The sequence below is a fragment of the Bufo gargarizans genome, chromosome 8 (genome assembly GCF_014858855.1).
Source record: "Bufo gargarizans isolate SCDJY-AF-19 chromosome 8, ASM1485885v1, whole genome shotgun sequence".
Lineage (NCBI taxonomy): Eukaryota > Metazoa > Chordata > Amphibia > Anura > Bufonidae > Bufo > Bufo gargarizans.
This window is the reverse complement of record NC_058087.1, coordinates 144,082,635-144,104,308: the sequence shown is the minus strand read 5'-3', so window position 1 is coordinate 144,104,308 and position 21,674 is coordinate 144,082,635. Positions and strand designations below refer to the sequence as shown.

General features: G+C 44.8%; 1 protein-coding gene across 2 annotated transcripts in view; it reads left to right on the top strand.

Annotated features, from left to right (window-relative positions):
- The window catches only part of LOC122944530 (multidrug resistance-associated protein 1-like), a 106,285-nt gene that overhangs the window by 19,498 nt on the left and 65,113 nt on the right, over positions 1–21,674 (top strand). For both annotated transcript variants that reach the window (XM_044302923.1, XM_044302922.1), the window contains exons 4-8: positions 12,422–12,547; positions 13,703–13,840; positions 14,173–14,298; positions 15,469–15,530; positions 19,953–20,084. In XM_044302923.1, coding sequence (XP_044158858.1) covers positions 12,422–12,547; positions 13,703–13,840; positions 14,173–14,298; positions 15,469–15,530; positions 19,953–20,084 — 584 coding nt within the window. The remainder of the gene's footprint in view (positions 1–12,421; positions 12,548–13,702; positions 13,841–14,172; positions 14,299–15,468; positions 15,531–19,952; positions 20,085–21,674) is intronic.

Below are 21,674 nucleotides of genomic sequence, written 5' to 3'. Positions count from 1 at the left end.
AAAATTCTACCATTGTTTTCTTTGTTTGTTTTTTTTAACCATTATTCATTGCGCATAAGGATTTTATTGTACATTTCCCTGGCTGCTGTGTAAACCCATAGTAATAGTACTATAATAATAGTACTGTGTAAACCCATAGTAAAACCACCTAGGTATCACAATCTCATATTGGCATCTAAGGGGTTTGACAACTGGTCATTGAAGCAGGGCGTCAGCTGTATATTACACCATTCGGGAAAGAGTTGGTTTTTGCCTTGATTTTAGTTTTTTATATATACGGTATATATATATATATATATATATATATATATATATTAGGAAAGCGCAAGGGTCCGTCATTGACGGAAGGTATGTGTCACCGAGGTTCCTGGCCTCGGTGAGGTAAGAGCCGGTAGTTTTATGTGTCAGCGGCAGCTAGTGCTGCCTGACACGGTTTGTTGTTTAGTATGGCTGTAAAGCCGATCCAGGCCGGCTCTTACTGGGAGTAGCCAAAGTGCTGGGTGGGTGTCTTCTCCCCACGCTCCAGGCCGGGTCGTGGTTTGGATATAAAAGCAGAGGCAGCACTGTCAGGTGGTGTGGATTGTCCTCCATCTGACAGGGAAGCTGTGGAGTCTCTGTTTTTTTAGCTCTAAGGCTGTGTGCTGTGCTAAAGGGGTGAGAGCTGCATTGCTGGGAAGCCGGCCCCTAAAGCCTGTTGTGGACTGCTGCTGACAAAACCGCTGACAAGGTGAATGTTTTTTGTTCTGTGGACTTGCCCTGGTGTGAATGAACACCAAGACGGCGAACTGCCATTTTGTTTATGTGTGAATAAACACTGAACTGTTTGAGTTAAAGACTTTGTGATTGCCTCTGTACTGCGTCCGCTAATCTGCCTACCAGAGCGAATCCCCACAATATATATATATATAAATGCTTTGTTTTACAATGGGACACCATGGCAGTTCATGCCACAGTTTTCCCAGTTTATACATCAAATGAAGGTTCTGCTCAGAGGGGCAGTGTTTGATCTGGGAAATGCAGCCATCACACAATGGGGGTTTCCTGGACTGATCACGCTCCTGTGAAACTGACCTTAATCCAGGAATTAATATTGATGACTCATCCTCAGATCAACAGGGGTCCTACATATGGGAGCCCCGCTGATCAGCTGTTAGAAGAGTCTGGGCGCTCCTGGGCCATGTGACATTACCGTACATCGGTCACGTGGCCTAGTCGCAGCTCAGCCCCATTCAAGTTAATGGGGCTGACCTGCAATAGCAAGCACAGCTGCTATATGATGTACGGCACTGTGCTTGGTAAGCGCCCGGGAGGCCTCTGCGCTCACCAGAGCTCTGCTGAGTGCCGCAGCTTCCTGAAACAGCTGATTGGCAGGGGTGCTCGGACTCGGACCCTGTCGATGTGATAATGACTTGTCCCATGGATAGGTCATCAATATAATTTGCCAGATGACCCCTTTAATGTGATATCTTGCAGTCCTAGTAACTCCATTTGATCCCATCTGTCGCAGTGCCTCCCCAGCCATCTGCTTCGCTGATTTTGTTTGGTGTACAGTACCTTTTGGTCAATAACCCGCTCTCTGTTTTTATTGCAGCCCTGTTCTTTTACAGTCCATATAGCAAAGCTCCATAAAACTATTGAAACAATGCAGTTACCTGGAACTGTGAAGGACAAAATCTCCTTCTCATGAGGGAACGTTTGCAGCACAGGTCCTTCCCCTAGTAAAAGAACAACTTGCAAATTTGTGGTTCTTTGTATTCATAACATTGTTGTAGGTTTTATAGAACTCATGGTATGATAAACTTCATGGAGGATCAGTTACTAGAAGTAAGAGGTTGAGAAAAGAGGCTTACATCTCCTTCTCTGATTCACGATTTTGTCCCTTGGGCTCATTGCACCAATAAGCCATATTTACATGTGTGGCGCGAGGAGCTGCAAGCAATCCCGTTGGGATCGACGTTATCCGAGTATAGCTCCAGCATGTCATGCTTCGGTGTGGGAGGGAAACTGTCACGCTGGACAGGATACAAGATACACAGAAGTTCACCAAACAAGTGTCTAGGCAAGAAGCTGGGGATAAAGGTCACCTCCTGACAAATCCCTACCAGCTCTCCCTAGACTACTATGCCCACGTTCAGACCCTAAAGGTGGGAATAAACGTGTCCCCGTGCCTAGGCTAAAGATTCCCTAAAATCCTTAAGATGGTGAAAGGGGGAAAAAGGCAGCCTGCTCCCGCAGGACCTGGAGGGGGCAGGCGTCTCTAACAGCCTAGACAGAAAACCACAAGAAAAACAAAACCATCTTATCTTGTTACTGAGCAGGAACAGCAAATCCTTCCTTCCTTCCTCTGAGCAAGACAGAAGCTATAGCCCGCACAGGACACTGGGAGTGGGCGTAATTTAAACTCATACCAACGACCCCACCCAGTGCACCTGAAGGGAGGCGGATACAGCTCAACTCCAAAACAAAAACAAAAGGCTACACACATGCTGCTAACCTGGCAGACCTCCGCACATATCCTGAGCAGGGCATGACAGAAACACCACCCCAAGCATAGGAGGGAAGGGGGGAAAAGGGAATCAGGCCTAAACTAGGGAAGGAAAATGAACACCTCCTAGCGAAAACCCTAACCAAAATCCTGACTGACTACCAGTATGAACAGACCCCAAAGGTAGGTGAGTTCATACGTTGGAATACCTAGAGTCCTGTCTAGCCCTATAGGATCCTGGTATTAATGGCAGGGATGAGACTACCTGTTCTTCCAAAAGGAAGGACGAACAGGAGTCTCCTTCAGGCCTAATACAAACAATAGGGAAATGCAACACACAGAACGCAAACAAAATACAAAAGGGAAAAGAAAGACTTAACTTCAAAGGAGCAATGGAAGCACCAGGAGCTCAGCCGAGATCCAACCACAATCTATCCAAAAGGTCCAGACAGAAGCTATAAACCACACAGCATTGTGGGAGAAGCAACTATAAATAGAGAAGGTTAAATGACCCTAATAGCCACACATGGGGAAAGCACCAGAAACAACACAGATGTCATTTGATCCAAACGGAAAACATGTCAGATCAAACCACGTGTTGCCAGTCTCACCAATCTCTTGCCACCTGTTGCAGGAACGTCCGTGACACAGCATGTCCGACACCCGGCACCCCCGCCGATCAGATGTATGAAGAGAAGGCACGTGCCGTCTCTTCACCCCTCATCATTGGTGACATCTCATAAACACTACACCTGTTTTAGACAGATTATTACCATTTTTTGTGGAATTTGCTGAAAAACCTGAGCACCTACATTCAGGTCCATAAATATTGGGACATCGACACAATTGTAACATTTTTGGCTCTATACACCACCACAATGGATTTGAAATGAAACGAACAGGATGTGCTTTAACTGCAGACTGTCAGCTTTAATTTGAGGGTATTTACATCCAAATCAGGTGAACGGTGTAGGAATTACAACAGTTTGCATATGTGCCTCCCACTTGTTAATGAACCAAAAGTAATGGGACAATTGGCTTCTCAGCTGTTCCATGGCCAGGTGTGTGTTATTCCCTCATTATCCCAATTACAATGAGCAGATAAAGGGTCCAGAGTTCATTTCAAGTGTGCTATTTGCATTTGGAATCTGTTGCTGAAAACTCAAGATGAGATCCAAAGAGCTGTCACTGTCAGTGAAGCAAGCCATCATTAGGCTGAAACAAAACAAACCCATCAGAGAGATAGTAAAAACATTAGGCGTGGCCAAAACAACAGTTTGGAACATTCTTAAAAAGAAGGAACGCATCGGTGAGCTCAGCAACACCAAAAGACCCAGAAGAGCACGGAAAACAACTGTGGTGGATGAATTCTTTCCCTGGTGAAGAAAACACCCTTCACAATAGTTAGTGTATTTGTGTCTGGTGTATATGTGTCAAAGTGAACAATCAAGAGAAGACTTCACCAGAGTGAATACAGAGGGTTCGCCACAAGAGGTAAACCATTGGTGAGCCTCAAAAACAGGAAGGCCAGATTAGAGTTTGCCAAACGACATTTAAAAAAGCCTTCACAGTTCTGGAACATCATCCTATGGACAGATGTGACCAAGATCAACTTGTACCAGAGTGATGGGAATAGAAGAGTATGGAGAAGGAAAGGAACTGCTCATGATCCTAAGCATACCACCTCATCAGTGAGGCATGGTGGTGGTAGTGTCATGGCGTGGGCATGTATGGCTGCCAATGGAACTGGTTCTCTTGTATTTATTGATGATGTCACTGCTGACAAAAGCAGCAGGATGAATTATGAAGTGTTTCGGGCAATATTATCTGCTCATATTCAGCCAAATGCTTCAGAACTCACTGGACGGCGCTTCACAGTGCAGATGGACAATGACCCAAAGCATACTGCAAAATCAACCAAAGAGTTTTTTAAAGGGAAAGAAGTGGAATGTTATGCAATGGCCAAGTCAATCACCTGACCTGAATCCGATTGAGGATGCATTTCACTTGCTGAAGACAAAACTGAAGGGAAAATGCCCCAAGAACAAGCAGGAACTGAGGACAGTTGCAGTAGAGGCCTGGCAGAGCATCACCAGGGATGAAACCCAGCGTCTGGTGATGTCTATGCAGTCCAGACTTCAGGCTGTAATTGACTGCAACCAAGTATTAAAAAGTGAAAGTTTAATTTATGATTATTATTCTGTCCCATTACTTTTGGTTCTTTAACCCCTTAAGGACACAGGGCGTACAGGTACGCCCTTGTGCCCTGGTACTTAAGGACACAGGGCGTACATGTACGCCCTGTGCATTTTCAATCACCGCCGCGCGGCCGGCGGCGATCGGAACCCCGTGCCTGCTCAAATCATTGAGCAGGCACTTGGGGCAAATGCGTCGGGGGGTCCGGTGACCCCCCCATGTATGCGATCGCAAAAAACCGCAGGTCAATTCAGACCTGCGGTTTTCTGCGTTTCCGGGTTATTCGGGTCTCTGAAGACCCGATAACCCGGAACAGGATGGTGATGGTGGTGTGATTTCACTCCACCAATCACCATCCAGCGATCCTGAGTGGTGATGGTGACATCACCACTCAGGATCGCTTTCTGATTGGTCAGGGGGCGGTGCGGCGGCAGATTCAAAAGAGGCAGGCGCCCCTCTCCTCCTCCTTTTGTGTTCCAGCGCCGGAGGAGAGAGGAGCTGCCTGCTTGTGTCCGCCATCGCTGCCAGCACCCCTGATCTGTGCCCCCAGGACCCGATCTGTGCCCCAGCACCCCATCAGGTACATAGGGACAGCATAGGGAAAGTTTGGGTTAGGCAGGGAAAAAAAAGGGAAAGTTAGTTTTTTTTTACTTTTTATTGCATCACCCTAGTTAGGGTGTCTGGGGTCCACAGCACAGCTGTGTGACCCTAGACCCCCCAGGGGTGCTGCCACTTGCCCCCCTCCCCCTGCCACTTGCCTCCCCCCCCCCCCCCCCCACCTTTTTTGGGGTGCTTTTTTTTTTTTTTTTTTTGAGTTCGCTGACTGTGACCGGCACTTAGCGTCCGGCCACTGTAAGCGCATCGCACACCCCACCGCTGATCAACTTCGGACGGTTGATCAGCAGTTTTGAATTTTTTTTCCTCACTTTTTTGCCCTTTTTTTAGTTAGTTTTATTTTATTTTTTCTGTTAGTTTTAGGGTGAGTTCGTGAACACCCGTGCCCCCTCACACACGCACACCAAATAAAGAGTTACACACACGCACATATACACGCAGACACACACTCCCCTATGGCCCGCCGGACGTTCTCGGCCGAGGAGGCATACGCCCAGCTTGCCTCCGAGTCCGAGAGTCCCAGTGAGGATGAGGATGACCCCACATTCCTGTTGTCATCCGCATCCTCCTCATCATCTAGCGATGATGATGAACCCCCAAGGCGGCGGAGACGCCGCCAGGCGGAGCAAGGGGACCGCCATGTTAGGGACCCTGTGGCCCACACTAGCACGAGCAGCTCTGGGGCTCGTACTGGTTTCCCGGCCCACCAGTTAAATCCACCGGAGCACCCTGCCGGTGAACTTGTCTGGTGTAGCCCAGAGCGATACGAGCCCGTGATTCCTGATTTTGTAGGCCAATCAGGAATCCAGATTTCCACAGTGGGCTACACTGAATATGACTTTTTTTGTCATTTTTTCAGTGACTCACTGGTAAATCTGATGGTGGAGCAGACGAATCTGTACGCCCAACACTTCGTCGCTCAACACCCGGGCTCCTTTTTGGCCAGGCCCGGTGGCTGGACGCCGGTCAGTGCAGCCGAAATGAGGACATTTTGGGGCCTCGTGCTGCATATGGGCCTGGTCAAGAAACCCAGTGCCAGGCTGTACTGGAGTGGGGACGTCCTATATCAGACCCCACTTTACAGTACGGTTATGACACGCTCCCGGTTTGAGGCCATCAGGAAATGTCTGCATTATTCCGATAATGCAGCATGTCCACCCCGAGGTGATCCTGCCCATGACCGTCTGTACAAGATACGGCCGGTCATCGATCACTTTGGGGCCAAATTCATGGAGGCCTATGTACCTGGAAGGGAGGTCGTGGTTGATGAGTCTCTCATTGCGTTCAAGGGGAGACTCATTTTCCGCCAGTATGTGCCTTCCAAGCGGGCGAGGTATGGCGTGAAGCTATACAAAATTTGTGAGAGTACCTCAGGGTACACTTACAAATTTCGTGTGTACGAGGGGCGAGATTCCCGGATTCAACCACCAGAATGTCCCCCCACTCTGGGTGTTACCGGGAAACTCGTGTGGGACCTTATGTACCCACTGCTGGATAAGGGTTACCACTTGTACGTGGATAACTTTTATACCAGTATCCCCTTGTTCCAGTCCCTTGCCGCCAGATCCACGTCCGCTTGTGGGACCGTGCGGAAAAATCAACGCGGCCTCCCTGCCCACCCCCTCCAGGTACCCATCCCCAGGGGTGAGACCCGTGCCCTTACCACTGGAAACCTGTTGCTGGTCAGGTATAAGGACAAGAGGGATGTCCTTATGCTGTCCACAATTCATGGTAACGGCATCACCCCTGTCCCTGTGCGAGGTACCGCGGCAACGGTCCTCAAGCCCGATTGTATCGTCGCCTACAATCGGTATATGGGAGGAGTTGATCTCTCGGATCAAGTCCTCAAGCCATATAACGCCATGCGCAAAACCCGGGCATGGTACAAAAAAGTTGCGGTCTACTTGGTGCAGGTTGCCATGTACAACTCTTTTGTACTATCCCGAAGCGCTGGCAGCACAGGGACATTCCTGCAGTTCTATGAGGCAGTCCTCAAGGCCCTGATCTTTTCGGACCGGGAAAGAGCAGGCCGGAGTACCTCGGGAACTGTAGGCGCCCGGATCGTCCCTGGCCAACACTTTCCAGGTGTGGTCCCCCATACTGGAAAGAAGGGACGAACCCAAAAAAAGTGCAGAGTGTGTCGCAGGAGGGGGATACGGAAGGACACGACTACTCAGTGCGACACATGCCCCGATCATCCGGGCCTCTGCATTGACGGTTGCTTCAGGGAGTATCACACTTCCATGGAGTACTAAATTTATATCCCAATTTAGGACTGACATGGGATAAAAAAAAAAATGGTTCTCAGACTTGAGACACCCAAAAAAACTAAAATAATTTATTAAAAGTAGACATAGGTATTGCCGCGTCTGTAATAATCTCCTCTATAAAAATGCCCCATGACCTAACCCCCCAGATTAACACGGTCCAGAAAAAAAAAAAAGGTGCAAAAAAAGTTTTTTTTTGTCACCTTACATAATAAAAAGTTTAATAGCAAGCCATCAAAAAGTCATATAGCCCCCAAATTAGTGCCAATACAACCGTCATCTCATCCCGCAAAAAATGAGCCCCCACATAAGATAATCAGATAAAAAAAAAATTTGAAAATGACTCTTAGACTTTAGAGATACAATTTTTTTTTTAGGGTATCAAAAAGGATAATATAGTCTAAAACCTAAATTATTGTAAAAAAAAAGTTGACTTATTAGGTATCGCCACGTCCGTAAGAATCTCCTCTATAAAAATACCCCATGACCCAACCCCCCAGATTAACACAGTAAAAAAATAAAATAAAAAATAGGTGCAAAAAATTTTTTTTTTGTCACCTTACATAACAAAAAGTTTCATAGCAAGCGATCAAAAAGTCATATAGCCCCCAAAATAGTGCCAATAAAACCGTCCGCTCATCCCGCAAAAAATGAGCCCCCACATAAGATAATTGGCTAAAAGAAAATTAAAAAAATTACACTTAGACTTTAGAGATACCCAAAAAAAAAAGTTGTATCAAAAAAGATAATATAGTCAAAAACCTAAATAATTGTAAAAAAAAGTAGACTTATTAGATATTGCCGTGTCCGTAAGAATCTCCTCTATAACAATATCCCATGACCTAACTACCCAGATTAACACGGTTAAAAAAAAACAAAAAAAACGGTGCCAAAACCGCTATTTTTGGCACTTTTCCATTTCAGTCCGTTTTTTCCGGTAAGAAAACAAGGGTTAACAACCAAACAAAAGTTAAAATTTATTACCCTGATACTGCAGTTTACAGAAACGCCACATTTGTGGTCGTAAACTGCTGTATCCGTAAAAGGGAGGCTGCAAAAGGAAAGGACCGACATGGTTTCTGGAAGGCCGATTTTGATGGCCTTTTTTATTGACACCATATCCCTTTTGAAGCCCCCCTGATGCCCCCCTAGAGTAAAAACTCCCTAAAATTGACCCCATCTAAGAAACTACACCCCTCAAGGTATTCAAAAATGATTATACAAACTTTATTAACCCTTTAGGTGTTCCTCAACAGTTAATGGCAAATGGAGATGAAATATCAGAATTTCAATTTTTGGTAACCTTACCTCACAAAAATGTAATATAGAGCAACCAAAAATTATATTTACCCTAAAAATACTCCCCCAAAAAATGCCACCTTATCCCGTAGTTTCCAAAATGGGGTCACTTTTAGGGAGTTTCGACTCCAGGGGTGCATCAGTGGGGTTGAAACAGGACACGGTGTAAATAAACCGGTCCATAAAAATCAGCCCTCCAAAAACCAAACGGCGCACCTTTCACTCTACGCCCCGCTGTGTGGCCGTACAGTAGTGTACGGCCACATATTGGGTATTTCTGTAAACGGCAGAGTCAGGGTAATAAAGATACAGTCTTGTTTGGCTGTTAACCCTTGCTTTGTTAGTAGAAAACATGGGTTAAAATGGAAAATAAGGCAAAAAAATGAAATTTTCCAATTTCATCCCCATTTGCCAATAACTCTTGCGCAACACCTAAAGGGTTAACGACGAATGTAAAATCAGTTTTGAATACCTTGAGGGGTGTAGTTTCTTAGATGGGGTCACTTTTAGGGAGTTTCTACTCTAGGGGTGCATCAGGGGTCTTCAAATGGGACATGGTGTAAATAAACCAGTCCATAAAAATCAGCCCTCCAAAAACCAAACGGCGCACCTTTCACTCTATGCCCCGCTGTGTGGCCGTACAGTAGTTTACGGCCACATATTGGGTGTTTTTGTAAACGGCAGAGTCAGGGTAATAAAGATACAGTCTTGTTTGGCTGTTAACCCTTGATTTGTTAGTGGAAAAAATGGGTTAAAATGGAAAATTAGACAAAAAAATGAAATTTGCAAATTTCATCCCCATTTGCCAATAACTCTTGCGCAACACCTAAAGGGTTAACGACGAATGTAAAATCAGTTTTGAATACCTTGAGGGGTGTAGTTTCTTAGATGGGGTCACTTTTAGGGAGTTTCTACTCTAGGGGTGCATCAGGGGTCTTCAAATGGGACATGGTGTAAATAAACCAGTCCATAAAAATCAGCCCTCCAAAAACCAAACGGCGCACCTTTCACTCTACGCCCCGCTGTGTGGCCGTACAGTAGTGTACGGCCACATATTGGGTATTTCTGTAAACGGCAGAGTCAGGGTAATAAAGATACAGTCTTGTTTGGCTGTTAACCCTTGCTTTGTTAGTAGAAAACATGGGTTAAAATGGAAAATAAGGCAAAAAAATGAAATTTTCCAATTTCATCCCCATTTGCCAATAACTCTTGCGCAACACCTAAAGGGTTAACGACGAATGTAAAATCAGTTTTGAATACCTTGAGGGGTGTAGTTTCTTAGATGGGGTCACTTTTAGGGAGTTTCTACTCTAGGGGTGCATCAGGGGTCTTCAAATGGGACATGGTGTAAATAAACCAGTCCATAAAAATCAGCCCTCCAAAAACCAAACGGCGCACCTTTCACTCTATGCCCCGCTGTGTGGCCGTACAGTAGTTTACGGCCACATATTGGGTGTTTCTGTAAACGGCAGAGTCAGGGTAATAAAGATACAGTCTTGTTTGGCTGTTAACCCTTGATTTGTTAGTGGAAAAAATGGGTTAAAATGGAAAATTAGACAAAAAAATGAAATTTTCCAATTTCATCCCCATTTGCCAATAACTCTTGCGCAACACCTAAAGGGTTAACGACGAATGTAAAATCAGTTTTGAATACCTTGAGGGGTGTAGTTTCTTAGATGGGGTCACTTTTAGGGAGTTTCTACGCTAGGGGTGCATCAGGGGTCTTCAAATGGGACATGGTGTAAATAAACCAGTCCATAAAAATCAGCCTTCCAAAAACCATACGGCGCACCTTTCACTCTACGCCCCGCTGTGCGGCCGTACAGTAGTTTACGGCCACATATTGGGTGTTTCTGTAAACGGCAGAGTCAGGGCAATAAAGATACAGTCTTGTTTGGCTGTTAACCCTTGCTTTGTTAGTGGAAAAAATGGGTTAAAATGGAAAATTAGACAAAAAAATGAAATTCTCAAATTTCTTCCCCATTTGCCAATAACTCTTGTGCAACACCTAAAGGGTTAACGACGTATGTAAAATCAGTTTTGAATACCTTGAGGGGTGTAGTTTCTTAGATGGGGTCATTTTTGGGAGGTTTCTATTATCTAAGCCTCACAATATGACTTCAAACCTGAACTGGTCCATAAAAAGTGGGATTTTGAAGATTTCTGAAAAATTTCAAAATTTGCTTCTAAACTTCTAAGCCTTATAACATCCCCAAAAAATAAAATATCATTCCCAAAACAATTCAAACATAAAGTAGACATATGGGGAATGTAAAGTCATCACAATTTTTGGGGGTATTACTATGTATTACAGAAGTAGAGAAACTGAAACTTTGAAATTTGCTAATTTTTCCCAAAATTTGTTAAATTAGGTATTTTTTGGTGCAAAAAAAAATATTTTTTTGACTTCATTTCACCAGTGTCATGAAGTACAATATGTGACGAAAAAACAATCTCAGAACGGCCTGGATAAGTCAAAGCGTTTTAAAGTTATGAGCACTTAAAGTGACACTGGTCAGATTTGCAAAAAATGGCCTGGTCCTAAGGTGTAAAAAGGCTGTGTCCCTAAGGGGTTAACAAGTGGGAGGCACATATGCAAACTGTTGTAATTCCTGCACCGTTCACCTGATTTGGATGTAAATTCCCTCAAATTAAAGCTGACAGTCTGCAGTTAAGGCACATCTTGTTTGCTTCATTTCAAATCCATTGTGGAGGTGTATAGAGCCAAACATTTTAGAATTGTGTCGATGTCCCAATATTTATGGTCCTGGCTGTATTATTGGGGGAGAAATATAATGGTAGTAAAACCTATAAGGCTTCATGACTGGGACAGCATGGAGAATACCATGTACCGCCCCGGAACTAATGTGTATTCTGCGACTAATGCTTTGCTTTATGCTATATTTTTTCTTTATGGTGTTTATCATGTTCCATGATATATGTTTTTTTACCATTACCCTATGAATATAGAAGAAAATAACTCATGCAGGTGTACGTCAGGACCATAACCAGTTCTCATATGATATGCATCTGTGTGCATGCCTCTGATTATCAGCCTGCAGCTACAGGGGAAAAGTCGTGTCTGTCCGAGTCCTATACAGCATGTCATGATTATTTTATAGCGTATAGAAGCGCGTTCACTACAAGCAGAAACTACCATAGGACGCCATTATTACAGCTCTGCAGTAATCACATAATATGGTCGCGAGGTCTTGCCTTTCCTGCCACGTGTTTAGCCGAGGTATTTGCAGGAGCAGACGTATAATTGTTCATTTTAATTAACTGTCAGTTTATGTCTACATCCCGCTTCCTGAATTCATGACAAAAATTTTACAGCATGCTATATTGACATAATATTAACTAACCAGATAATACACAGACGGTAGACCTGCATGGACGGTCACTGGTTACCTTCTTATCTGATGGATAAGGAAACATTAAAGTACAATGTTCTGCAGCAGATGTGATTATAACGATGCACTGTGGAAGAAATATCATCTTTTTATATTAATAACGCTGACATTTGATTGATCCCAGGATTTGTCTTTTCTCGTTCCAGTGTCTTTCTGCTTTCCTGGCACTTGTCTGCTATACAGAACTTTTCTACACCGTGTGGAACATGACGCATGGTACTGCTGAGCCTCCGGTTCTCCTCATTAGCCCGCTTATAGTAGGAGCTACCATGGTAAAGGGAAAACACGGTTTAATGTGTAATCTGCACTGATTTATGTTAAAAGTCATCTTTACTCCTAACTTCAATTAACATTAGAATTTTAGGAGATAAAGGGTTTCAAATGGGTTTTCTAGGAGTTCAGTATTAATGGCTTGTCCTCTGGATAGGTTATCAATATCTGAACACTGGGGGTCCGCTGTTCATCTGTTTGAAGACGCCTCTTCCTAGGCAAGTGATCTCACTTTCTGTGGTCACATGGCCTATTTGCACTTCGGTCCCTTTCAAGTGAATGTGTCTCCCCTCCCACTGGATTCTTCAGCACAGTTTTAACCCCTTCTACCATCGGCAGCACAGACTCTGGGTTGGAGGCCCTGCCTCAGGTACTGAGCAGCTGCAGGGTTTCCTCTTCTCCAGGCAGTGAGGAGACAAATGCTGTGCACAGGATCTTCCCTCCCTCCTCACCCTGGAAACACAGAGTTGACAAAGACCGGAGGAGTTCTCTCCTCTGTAATCTTCGGATGGATGTGGTGAAGTGTCTGCAGAGCATTGCACAAGAACAGGTAGGGGGGTAAGATCCTGTGTGTATCAGCAATGTCATTGTACTGTACAGCTGTCAGGGAAGCCCAGCAGTCAGGGAAGCAATTTTATTTACTTCCTTTGCAGAACAGGGGGAGGAGAAAGGCAGTCTTTGTTGACTTTGATATTCATAAGAAAAATCTCAGAGATCGTTGTTGCACTCCCCTACAGCTCTGCAACTGCGTGTTAACAAAGGGGCAGAACAGAACTAGGTATATGAGAAAATATAATTTTATTTTGCCTAAAATTTACTTAGCTTATGTTCATATTGCTGACCATCAGCTTTACAGCGCTTAATATTTTTTATATCACTCGGATAACCCCTTTAAGCACAACATTTTGGTGCACATTAATACAATGTCTTGGAGCAATCACATTAGTAAATTTGCCCCCGTTGTTGCCCCTTGCTGTATAATGTGCTTTGTCTGACTTATGAAGAGGGATGAGGGAAGCTACTCCATTAAGTGAAGTTAAATACCCTAACTACAGCCATATACTATGCAAATGTAACCGTTCTATAAAAATGTTTTCACTCACATGAGAATTTCAAAAAATGAAAATAAATCTTAATTTCCCTCTTCTAATTTCTAGATTCTAGCCACATGTCTCATCCAATATGAGAGGTTACGAGGCGTCCGCTCCTCCGCTCTCCTGATGATATTCTGGATGTTGGCTGTAATATGTGCTGTCTTCCAGCTGAGAACCAAAATCACAGTAGCCCTTTCCCAGGTATGGTAGACCCCTCTGAGTATACCAGAGATTGTCCCAGGCAAAAAATTGTTGTGTAATTATGAGAAATGAGAATAATGCAAAAAGCATGCTGGGAGTTGTAGTGTAGGAAGCAGAGGAAAATACTGTGAGACATGGTAAAAGCATGAGAATCACGGCCTTTCTGTTTCTCGCTTTTCAAGTTCATGGCCTCATTGTATTGGATCAATTGTTCTGTAAAAAGCAAAAGTTCTAAAGTTTTTGTTGTATCAGTTGACGACTATAAAAAAAAACCCACATAAACTGATGTCAGATGTTCTAACACTTTTGTTCTCCATCTTTATGTTTCTAAGGAAGCAGAGATTAACTGGCTGCGCTACACACTATTCATGTTGTACTTCTTACTGGTGCTGTTCCAGTGCATTCTGTCTTTCTTCAATGATCGACCTCCATTTTTCACCAGTGTAAAAAATGACATGGTACGTTGTAGTTTTTTTCTCGTAATAATAATGCAGGACAAGTCTGTCAATATGCTGATGTGCCTATAGACATTGATGGCCAAACGAATGTCACAAGGGTGTGCGCTTTTGGCATATGTTTGACCAGTGTTTGCGGGGACCTCGTGATTTTTAATAGAAATGTATACTCTGTGGCGTACGTTTTTGTAACGGCAGTCAGAGACCGACCTGTGCAGCTGTAAAGGAGTGCAGTTGCAGACGTCTGGTCATTTGTTTTGTGAGAACATCTTTAATACTTTGCAATTTTATGAAATTTTATAGTTATGAAAGCAACCAAGACAGTATACATTGCCAGTTTCATTTTCTTTGCCAGGAGCGTATGTTCTGAATCACAATATAGGGGGAGAAAACCAGAACTGGATCGCACATCCACAATGCTATGCTTTGATCTAATTAAATTCGCTTCTCAGCGCGTTATTTTAAAGTGTACAGCCCCCCATACTTCATGCTGTACAAGAGGCATAAGCCCACTCACCACGCCAAGGTCACCTCTTTGCGTGGGACCTACTCTGACAAAAAGGCGCAGCACACTGCGGTGACAATGCGGCACTTCCCTAGTAGGCGGCGGGACCCAGGAGTCAAACAGCAACCCTGCTGTCTGACATGTATGGACATGTTGTGTTAGACAACTGTTCACATTGTGCAGTACTGCATCGTGGCTTTTGTTTTTGTGGGGCTGTGCTGGTGGGTTGGTGGGACCCAGTGTCATGGGTGGCATTGTCGGACAGCAGGGTTGCTGTTTGACTCCTGGGTCCCGCTGCCTACTAGGGCAGTGCCGCTTTGTCACCGCATTGTGCTGCGCCTTTTTGTCAGAGTAGGTGCCACTTAAAGAGATGACCTTGGCGTGGTGAGTGGGCTTATGCCTTTTGATCGAAATAGTACATTAATGCCTCTTGTACAGCATGAAGTATGGGGGGCTGTACACTTTAATATGGCGCTGAGAAGCGAATTTAATTAGATTAAAGCATAGCACTGTGGATGTGCAATCCAGTTCTGGTCTTCTCCCCCTGATATCTGAATCACAATGTTTTCCTAACAAGAAAACCTCTAATAATACAACAGTGATAAGAAATAAAAGTACAATATTTTGTTTGTATTGTGATTTACATTGCTATTCTTTCCCTGTCCCAGAACCCGTGCCCTCTGTCAAGTGCTTCTTTTCTTTCCCAAGTTACTTTCAGCTGGTTTACAGAGTAAGTGACTTCACATGTTTGAAATTGTAGAAGCTTGTATAGGTTTAAATTATTATGACCACCAGCTAATATCCAGGGTAACTGCTGTGTGAAGCATGGACCGCAGCTAGACAGGCTGGGAGAGACTATATAAGGTCCTGGTAGTTTGTCTCAGTTATCTGGAGCCATGCTGAGTGCAGTGCATCCCACAACTGCTGAAGGGGGGGCAGGGGACGATCCATAGAGCAAACATGATGATTGACGTGGTCCCAGAGATGCTCAGCTGGGTCCAAGTCTGAGGAATTAGGGGGCCAGGGTAGTACTTAGAAGTCTTGATAATACTCTTCCAAGAAATGTTAAATATTTCAAGCCGTGTGACATTCCCATACTGTATTGCTGGAAGATCCCATCCGCATGTATGGGTGTACAAGATCATAACTTTGCCACCACCAGCTTGTGTTCTTCCAGCAATGGTTGCAGGATGCTTGTTTTTTGATGTTTCTCACCTGACACAGCAACGTCCATCCGTTCTGTCAAGTTGAAGCCTTTTCTGCTTCAGAGCCCCATACGCAGTAGGGTTTACCACATTTACCACGTCTGGTAGCTTCTAGTTCATTTTGGTGGTGAGCTGCTCCACTGTAGCGTGTCTGTCCGACCCGGCACACCTTCGTAGCTGACATTCACCTCTCACATCAAGTGGCACGTGGTGCTCTGCAGTTTCCACGTTGCTTATTCGCAATGGTGCCATTTCCCCACTCACAATACACTCACCACAGCAGCACGAGAACTGTGCACACTGCAGTCTCAGAATTACTGTCAGCCTTGGCCCGAAAGCCAATAGTCATCCCTTTCTGTAACTATGAAAAATCGCCCCTTTACAGCAACTTGGGATGTGTGCAGACAGCACATACCTTATATACTCACCAAGCCAGCTCACCACACATCGCTTTCTTCATGAGCTTTGTGCTGTGACTTTGAAAGTAGGAAGTGGACATGATAATGTGACTTGACTGTGTGTGTATGTGTGTATATATTGTGGGGATTTGCCTCAAATGTAGCCTTCCGATAAATACACAGCGGCCTTTTATCGGTCAAAAGCGAAGTAACAAATGTCTTTTATTGTTGGCACACAATAAAGCAATAAGCGATAGTGATCGGCTTGCTCCAGCCGACACTTAAAGAAAACAATACAGTCCAGTGTCTGAGTTACGCAGGTATGATTTTGGGCACAATACCGTAACCCCCCACGGGGTGTATATGGACCTCACTTTGTCCTCAGTCTTTCGGCAGAGCCACTCCAGCTCAGACTCGGCCCCTAACACACCGCTATCCAGAGCTCCACAGTCAGATAGGTAATTGCCCCCACCTGAACCTGCTGGCTGTCTTTTGTAAGCCAGTCAAAACCCGGCCTGGACTGTGGGGAGTAGTCACCCACCCAGCACTATGACTACTCCCAGTAAGAGCAGTCCCGGATTAGCTTTTCACAGCTATGCTAACTACCAAAGTATCAACCAGCTACTGCTGCTGACACATGCAATATTGGCTCTTACTTCACCGAGGCCAGGAACATCGGGGACACATATGTCCCATCAACAATGGTCCCTTGTGCCTTCCTACAATATATATATTTCATTCACATTAAAAAGAGACAAAGCTACAATGCCCAGGATAGCCACTACTAAGTAGATGGTGTGCAGTAAAAGCAATGAAGGGGCTACAGCGCTTACCCATGTGATGTGACAGGTGGTAGAAGATCTGAAAGGCTGGCTGCACGTCAGTGATCTGACAGCTTCTTTTGGTTTCACTTTGTCTATGTGTTGCTGGGATGTCCACACCTCCTTTTCAGGTGTAGATCATGTGACCATTACTACTCCCTTCTTAGTCTGGCTTTACCCATCACTCCTTGCGGTTGATAGCTCATTCTGGTTGTGGATCGTTTGGTGTCTGGCTCTCGGCTGAGTTCCTGCTTTCCATTTACCCGGAGTTAAGTGTCTTTCCTTTTTGTATTGTGTTTATTTCCCTGTCTCTTGGTACCAGACCTGAGGCAGACTCTTGTTCTTTCAGCTGGGAAGGAACAGCTCGTCTGTGGCTCAATCACTATCTTCAGGGCCTTCTAGGGTGAGCCAGACTTAGGTTCCTGCGGATGAACAGTCCTACCATCGGGGTCTGTTCATTCTGTTAGCAGCCAGGGCTCGGGTTGGGGATTAATTAGGCTACTTTCACACTGGCGTTTCTGGGTCCGCCTGTGAGATCCGTTTCAAGGCTCTCACAAGCGTCCCAAAACGGATCAGTTCAGCCCCAATGCATTCTGAATGGATGCAGATCAGTTCAGAATGCATCAGTTTGCCTCCGTTCCGCCTCCATTCCGCTCTGGAGGCGGACACCAATGATGTCCGTCTGACGAAACTGAGCCAAACGGATCCGTCCTGACTTACAATGTAAGTCAATGGGGACGGATCCGTTTTTACTGACACAATATGGTGCAATTGAAAATGGATAAGCCTCCAATTGACTTTCAATGTAAGTCAAAACGGATCCGTTTGCATTATCATGAACAAAAAATAAAATAATATTTTTTATTTTTGTTCATGGTAATGCAAACGGATCCGTTCTGTACGGATACAAGTGTTTGCATTATAGGTGTGGATCCGTCTGTGCAGATACCAGACAAATCCACACCTAAACGCAGGTGTGAAAGTAGCCTTAGGTGGTGTCCTTTCCCTAGTTTGCAGGCCTGGTACCTTCTCCCCTCCCACACTACGCCGTGGCAACTATTATGTTTCTTTTTATTTTTTTTTATTTTTTTTGCTACATCTGGTGACAGGTCATCTTTACTATAGTATTTAAGTAAATATATGTATATAATAAGGCAGATATGATTATTATGTTGTTGTATAGTTGCTATTCATAACAAGCATATGTAAGCACAGATGCTAAACTTAAAGGGAACCTGTCACCATGAAAGTGCAGTGCAATCTGCAGGCAGCAGGTCATAGAGCAGGAGAGGCTTAGCATATTGATATATAGTTTTGTGGGAAAAGATTTAGTGTAACCTGTATTTCATTCATTTAGATTCCTGCTCATTCTGGGCTTTGAAGTCCAGGAGGCGGTCCTATCAGTTACTGACAGCTCTGTCTGTATACACAGTCATAGAGGGAAGTCCAGGAGGTGGTCCTATCAGTTACTGACAGCTCTGTCTGTATACACAGTCATAGAGGGAAGTCCAGGAGGCGGCCCTATCAGTGACTGACAGCTCTCTGTGTATACACAGTCATAGAGGGAAGTACAGGAGGCGGTCCTATCAGTGACTGACAGCTCTGTCTGTATACACAGTCATAGAGGGAATTCCAGGAGGTGGTCCTATCAGTGACTGACAGCTCTGTCTGTATACACAGTCATAGAGGGAAGTCCAGGAGGTGGTCCTATCAGTGACTGACAGCTCTCTGTGTATACACAGTCATAGAGGGAAGTCCAGGAGGCAGTCCTATCAGTGACTGACAGCTCTGTCTGTATACACAGTCATAGAGGGAACTCCAGGAGGCAGTCCTATCAGTGATTGACTGCTCTGTCTGTATACACAGTCATAGAGGGAAGTCCAGGAGGCAGTCCTATCAGTGACTGACAGCTCTGTCTGTATACACAGTCATAGAGGGAAGTCCAGGAGGCGGTCCTATCAGTGACTGACAGCTCTCTGTGTATACACAGTCATAGAGGGAAGTCCAGGAGGCAGTCCTATCAGTGACTGACAGCTCTGTCTGTATACACAGTCATAGAGGGAAGTCCAGGAGGCGGTCCTATCAGTGACTGACAGCTCTGTCTGTATACACAGTCATAGAGGGAAGTCCAGGAAGCGGTCCTATCAGTGACTGACAGCTCTGTCTGTATACACAGTCATAGAGGGAAGTCCAGGAGGTGGTCCTATCAGTGACTGACAGCTCTGTCTGTATACACAGTCATAGAGGGAAGTCCAGGAGGCGGCCCTATCAGTGACTGACAGCTCTCTGTGTATACACAGTCATAGAGGGAAGTCCAGGAGGCAGTCCTATCAGTGACTGACAGCTCTGTCTGTATACACAGTCATAGAGGGAACTCCAGGAGGCAGTCCTATCAGTGATTGACTGCTCTGTCTGTATACACAGTCATAGAGGGAAGTCCAGGAGGCGGTCCTATCAGTGACTGACAGCTGTCTCTGTATACACAGTCATAGAGGGAAGGCTGTCAGTCACTGATAGGACCAACTCGTGGACATCAACCAGAATTTAAATGTATAAATGACAGGTTTTACTGAATTTATTTCCACAAAACTATATATTAATCTGTTCAGCTCCTCCTGCTCTATAACATAATACTTTCGGCTCACACACCATGTTCACAATGACAAATTTTATTTTAACAATTAGTGGATGTCAGCTAATTATGTCTTATTGTTTCTTTCCTTTTAAGAATAATGTTCAGGGGTTATAAACAACCATTAAAAGAAAAAGATATTTGGTCCCTGAGAAAATCAGACACAGCTGAAGATATTTTATTAAAATTCTCAAGAGAGATCCAGAAGGAATGGCTTAAGACCAAACCGTAAGTTGAATGAAATTGAAAATGTCTGTATTAGTACTTTGAACTTTGCTTGTTCATTTAGGTTATAGAGAACTAGTAAAAGTGTGACCTAACAGCATGCAAAAAATGTAGTCATTCATAAAATTGCAGACTCTAAGGGAAAGAAATTCATGGAATCAATGACCCTTCGCCAGAAACCTAGTAGCTATAGCCTGTAATATTATTACACTCCAGAAATACATCCAGGCCCCTCTTGAACTCTTTTAGTTAACCCGCCATCACCAACTCCTTAGGACTCATGCACACACGTGTGCCAGCTGGGCCCAAACAGCGGGTCCACAATATACGGGCCCTGGGCGTTTATGCACAGCATCACCCATTCAAGTGAATCCGGAAGGTGCTGTGTGGAACGGAGGCACGTAAGCACTATGGAGTGCTTCAGCGGGGTTTCTCTCCGTTCCTCCGCACCACAAAAAAAAAAAAGAACATGTTCTAGGTATCAGGTATACCCGGGCCAACGTGTTTGGCACTCTCCCTGCTCTATCCCTGCACTTTCTCAGTAGTCTCCCAGCACTCTCCCTGCTCTATCCCTGCACTCTCTCAGTAGTCTCCCTGCACTCTCCCTGCTCTATCCCTGCACTCTCTCAGTAGTCTCCCAGCACTCTCCCTACTCTATCCCTGCACTCTCTCAGTAGTCTCCCTGCACTCTCCCTGCTCTATCCCTGCACTTTCTCAGTAGTCTCCCAGCACTCTCCCTGCTCTATCCCTGCACTCTCTCAGTAGTCTCCCAGCACTCTCCCTGCTCTATCCCTGCACTCTCTCAGTAGTCTCCCTACACTCTCCCTGCTCTATCCCTGCACTCTCTCAGTAGTCTCCCAGCACTCTCCCTGCTCTATCCCTGCACTCTCTCAGTAGTCTCCCAGCACTCTCCCAGCAGACTCTCTACACTTTCCTTATCCAATATTCTTCAATGAATAGTTTTCAGCAACACTGTCCCCAGTGCATGAGCGCTTGCCTCGCTTGCCTTCTTATGATCATCTCACAGACAATGGCGGAGACCGTGTGGGATGAGGGTTTTATAGAGCTGTGACATCACAGAGGATGGCTATCTGTCGATTGCCTGGCTGCGCAACATTATGGGTGATCTTACATTCCTTGCCTACACGAGAGGAAATTCAGATTTGTTGCGAATCAAAGTTTTCGTAAACTTTAGACCGAATTCCGCTTTGAATGCTTTGCTTTGCTCAACACTACTCTCTGCTCTTACAGTAAAGAATCCTTTCTATGTTGGTGTAGAAACCTTCTTTCCTCTGGAAGCAGATGTTCTCTTGTTCTAGGCACAGTCCTGGGTATAAATAGATGATGGGAGAAATCTCTGTACCCCCTGATATATTTTACATATTTTTAAAACTAAATAACTCCAATTTTGATCATCTTTCTGGGTACTGTAGTCCACCCGTTGCATTTGAAGGCACTCACGCTCTCCTATATCTTTTCTGTACATTGGTGCCTAAAATTCTACACAGTGCTCCATGTGTGCTCTAAAAAATGAGAGTAAACCCAGAAAAAGACGCAAAGATGGCCAAAAATATCCCGCATAAGCTAGCGGTG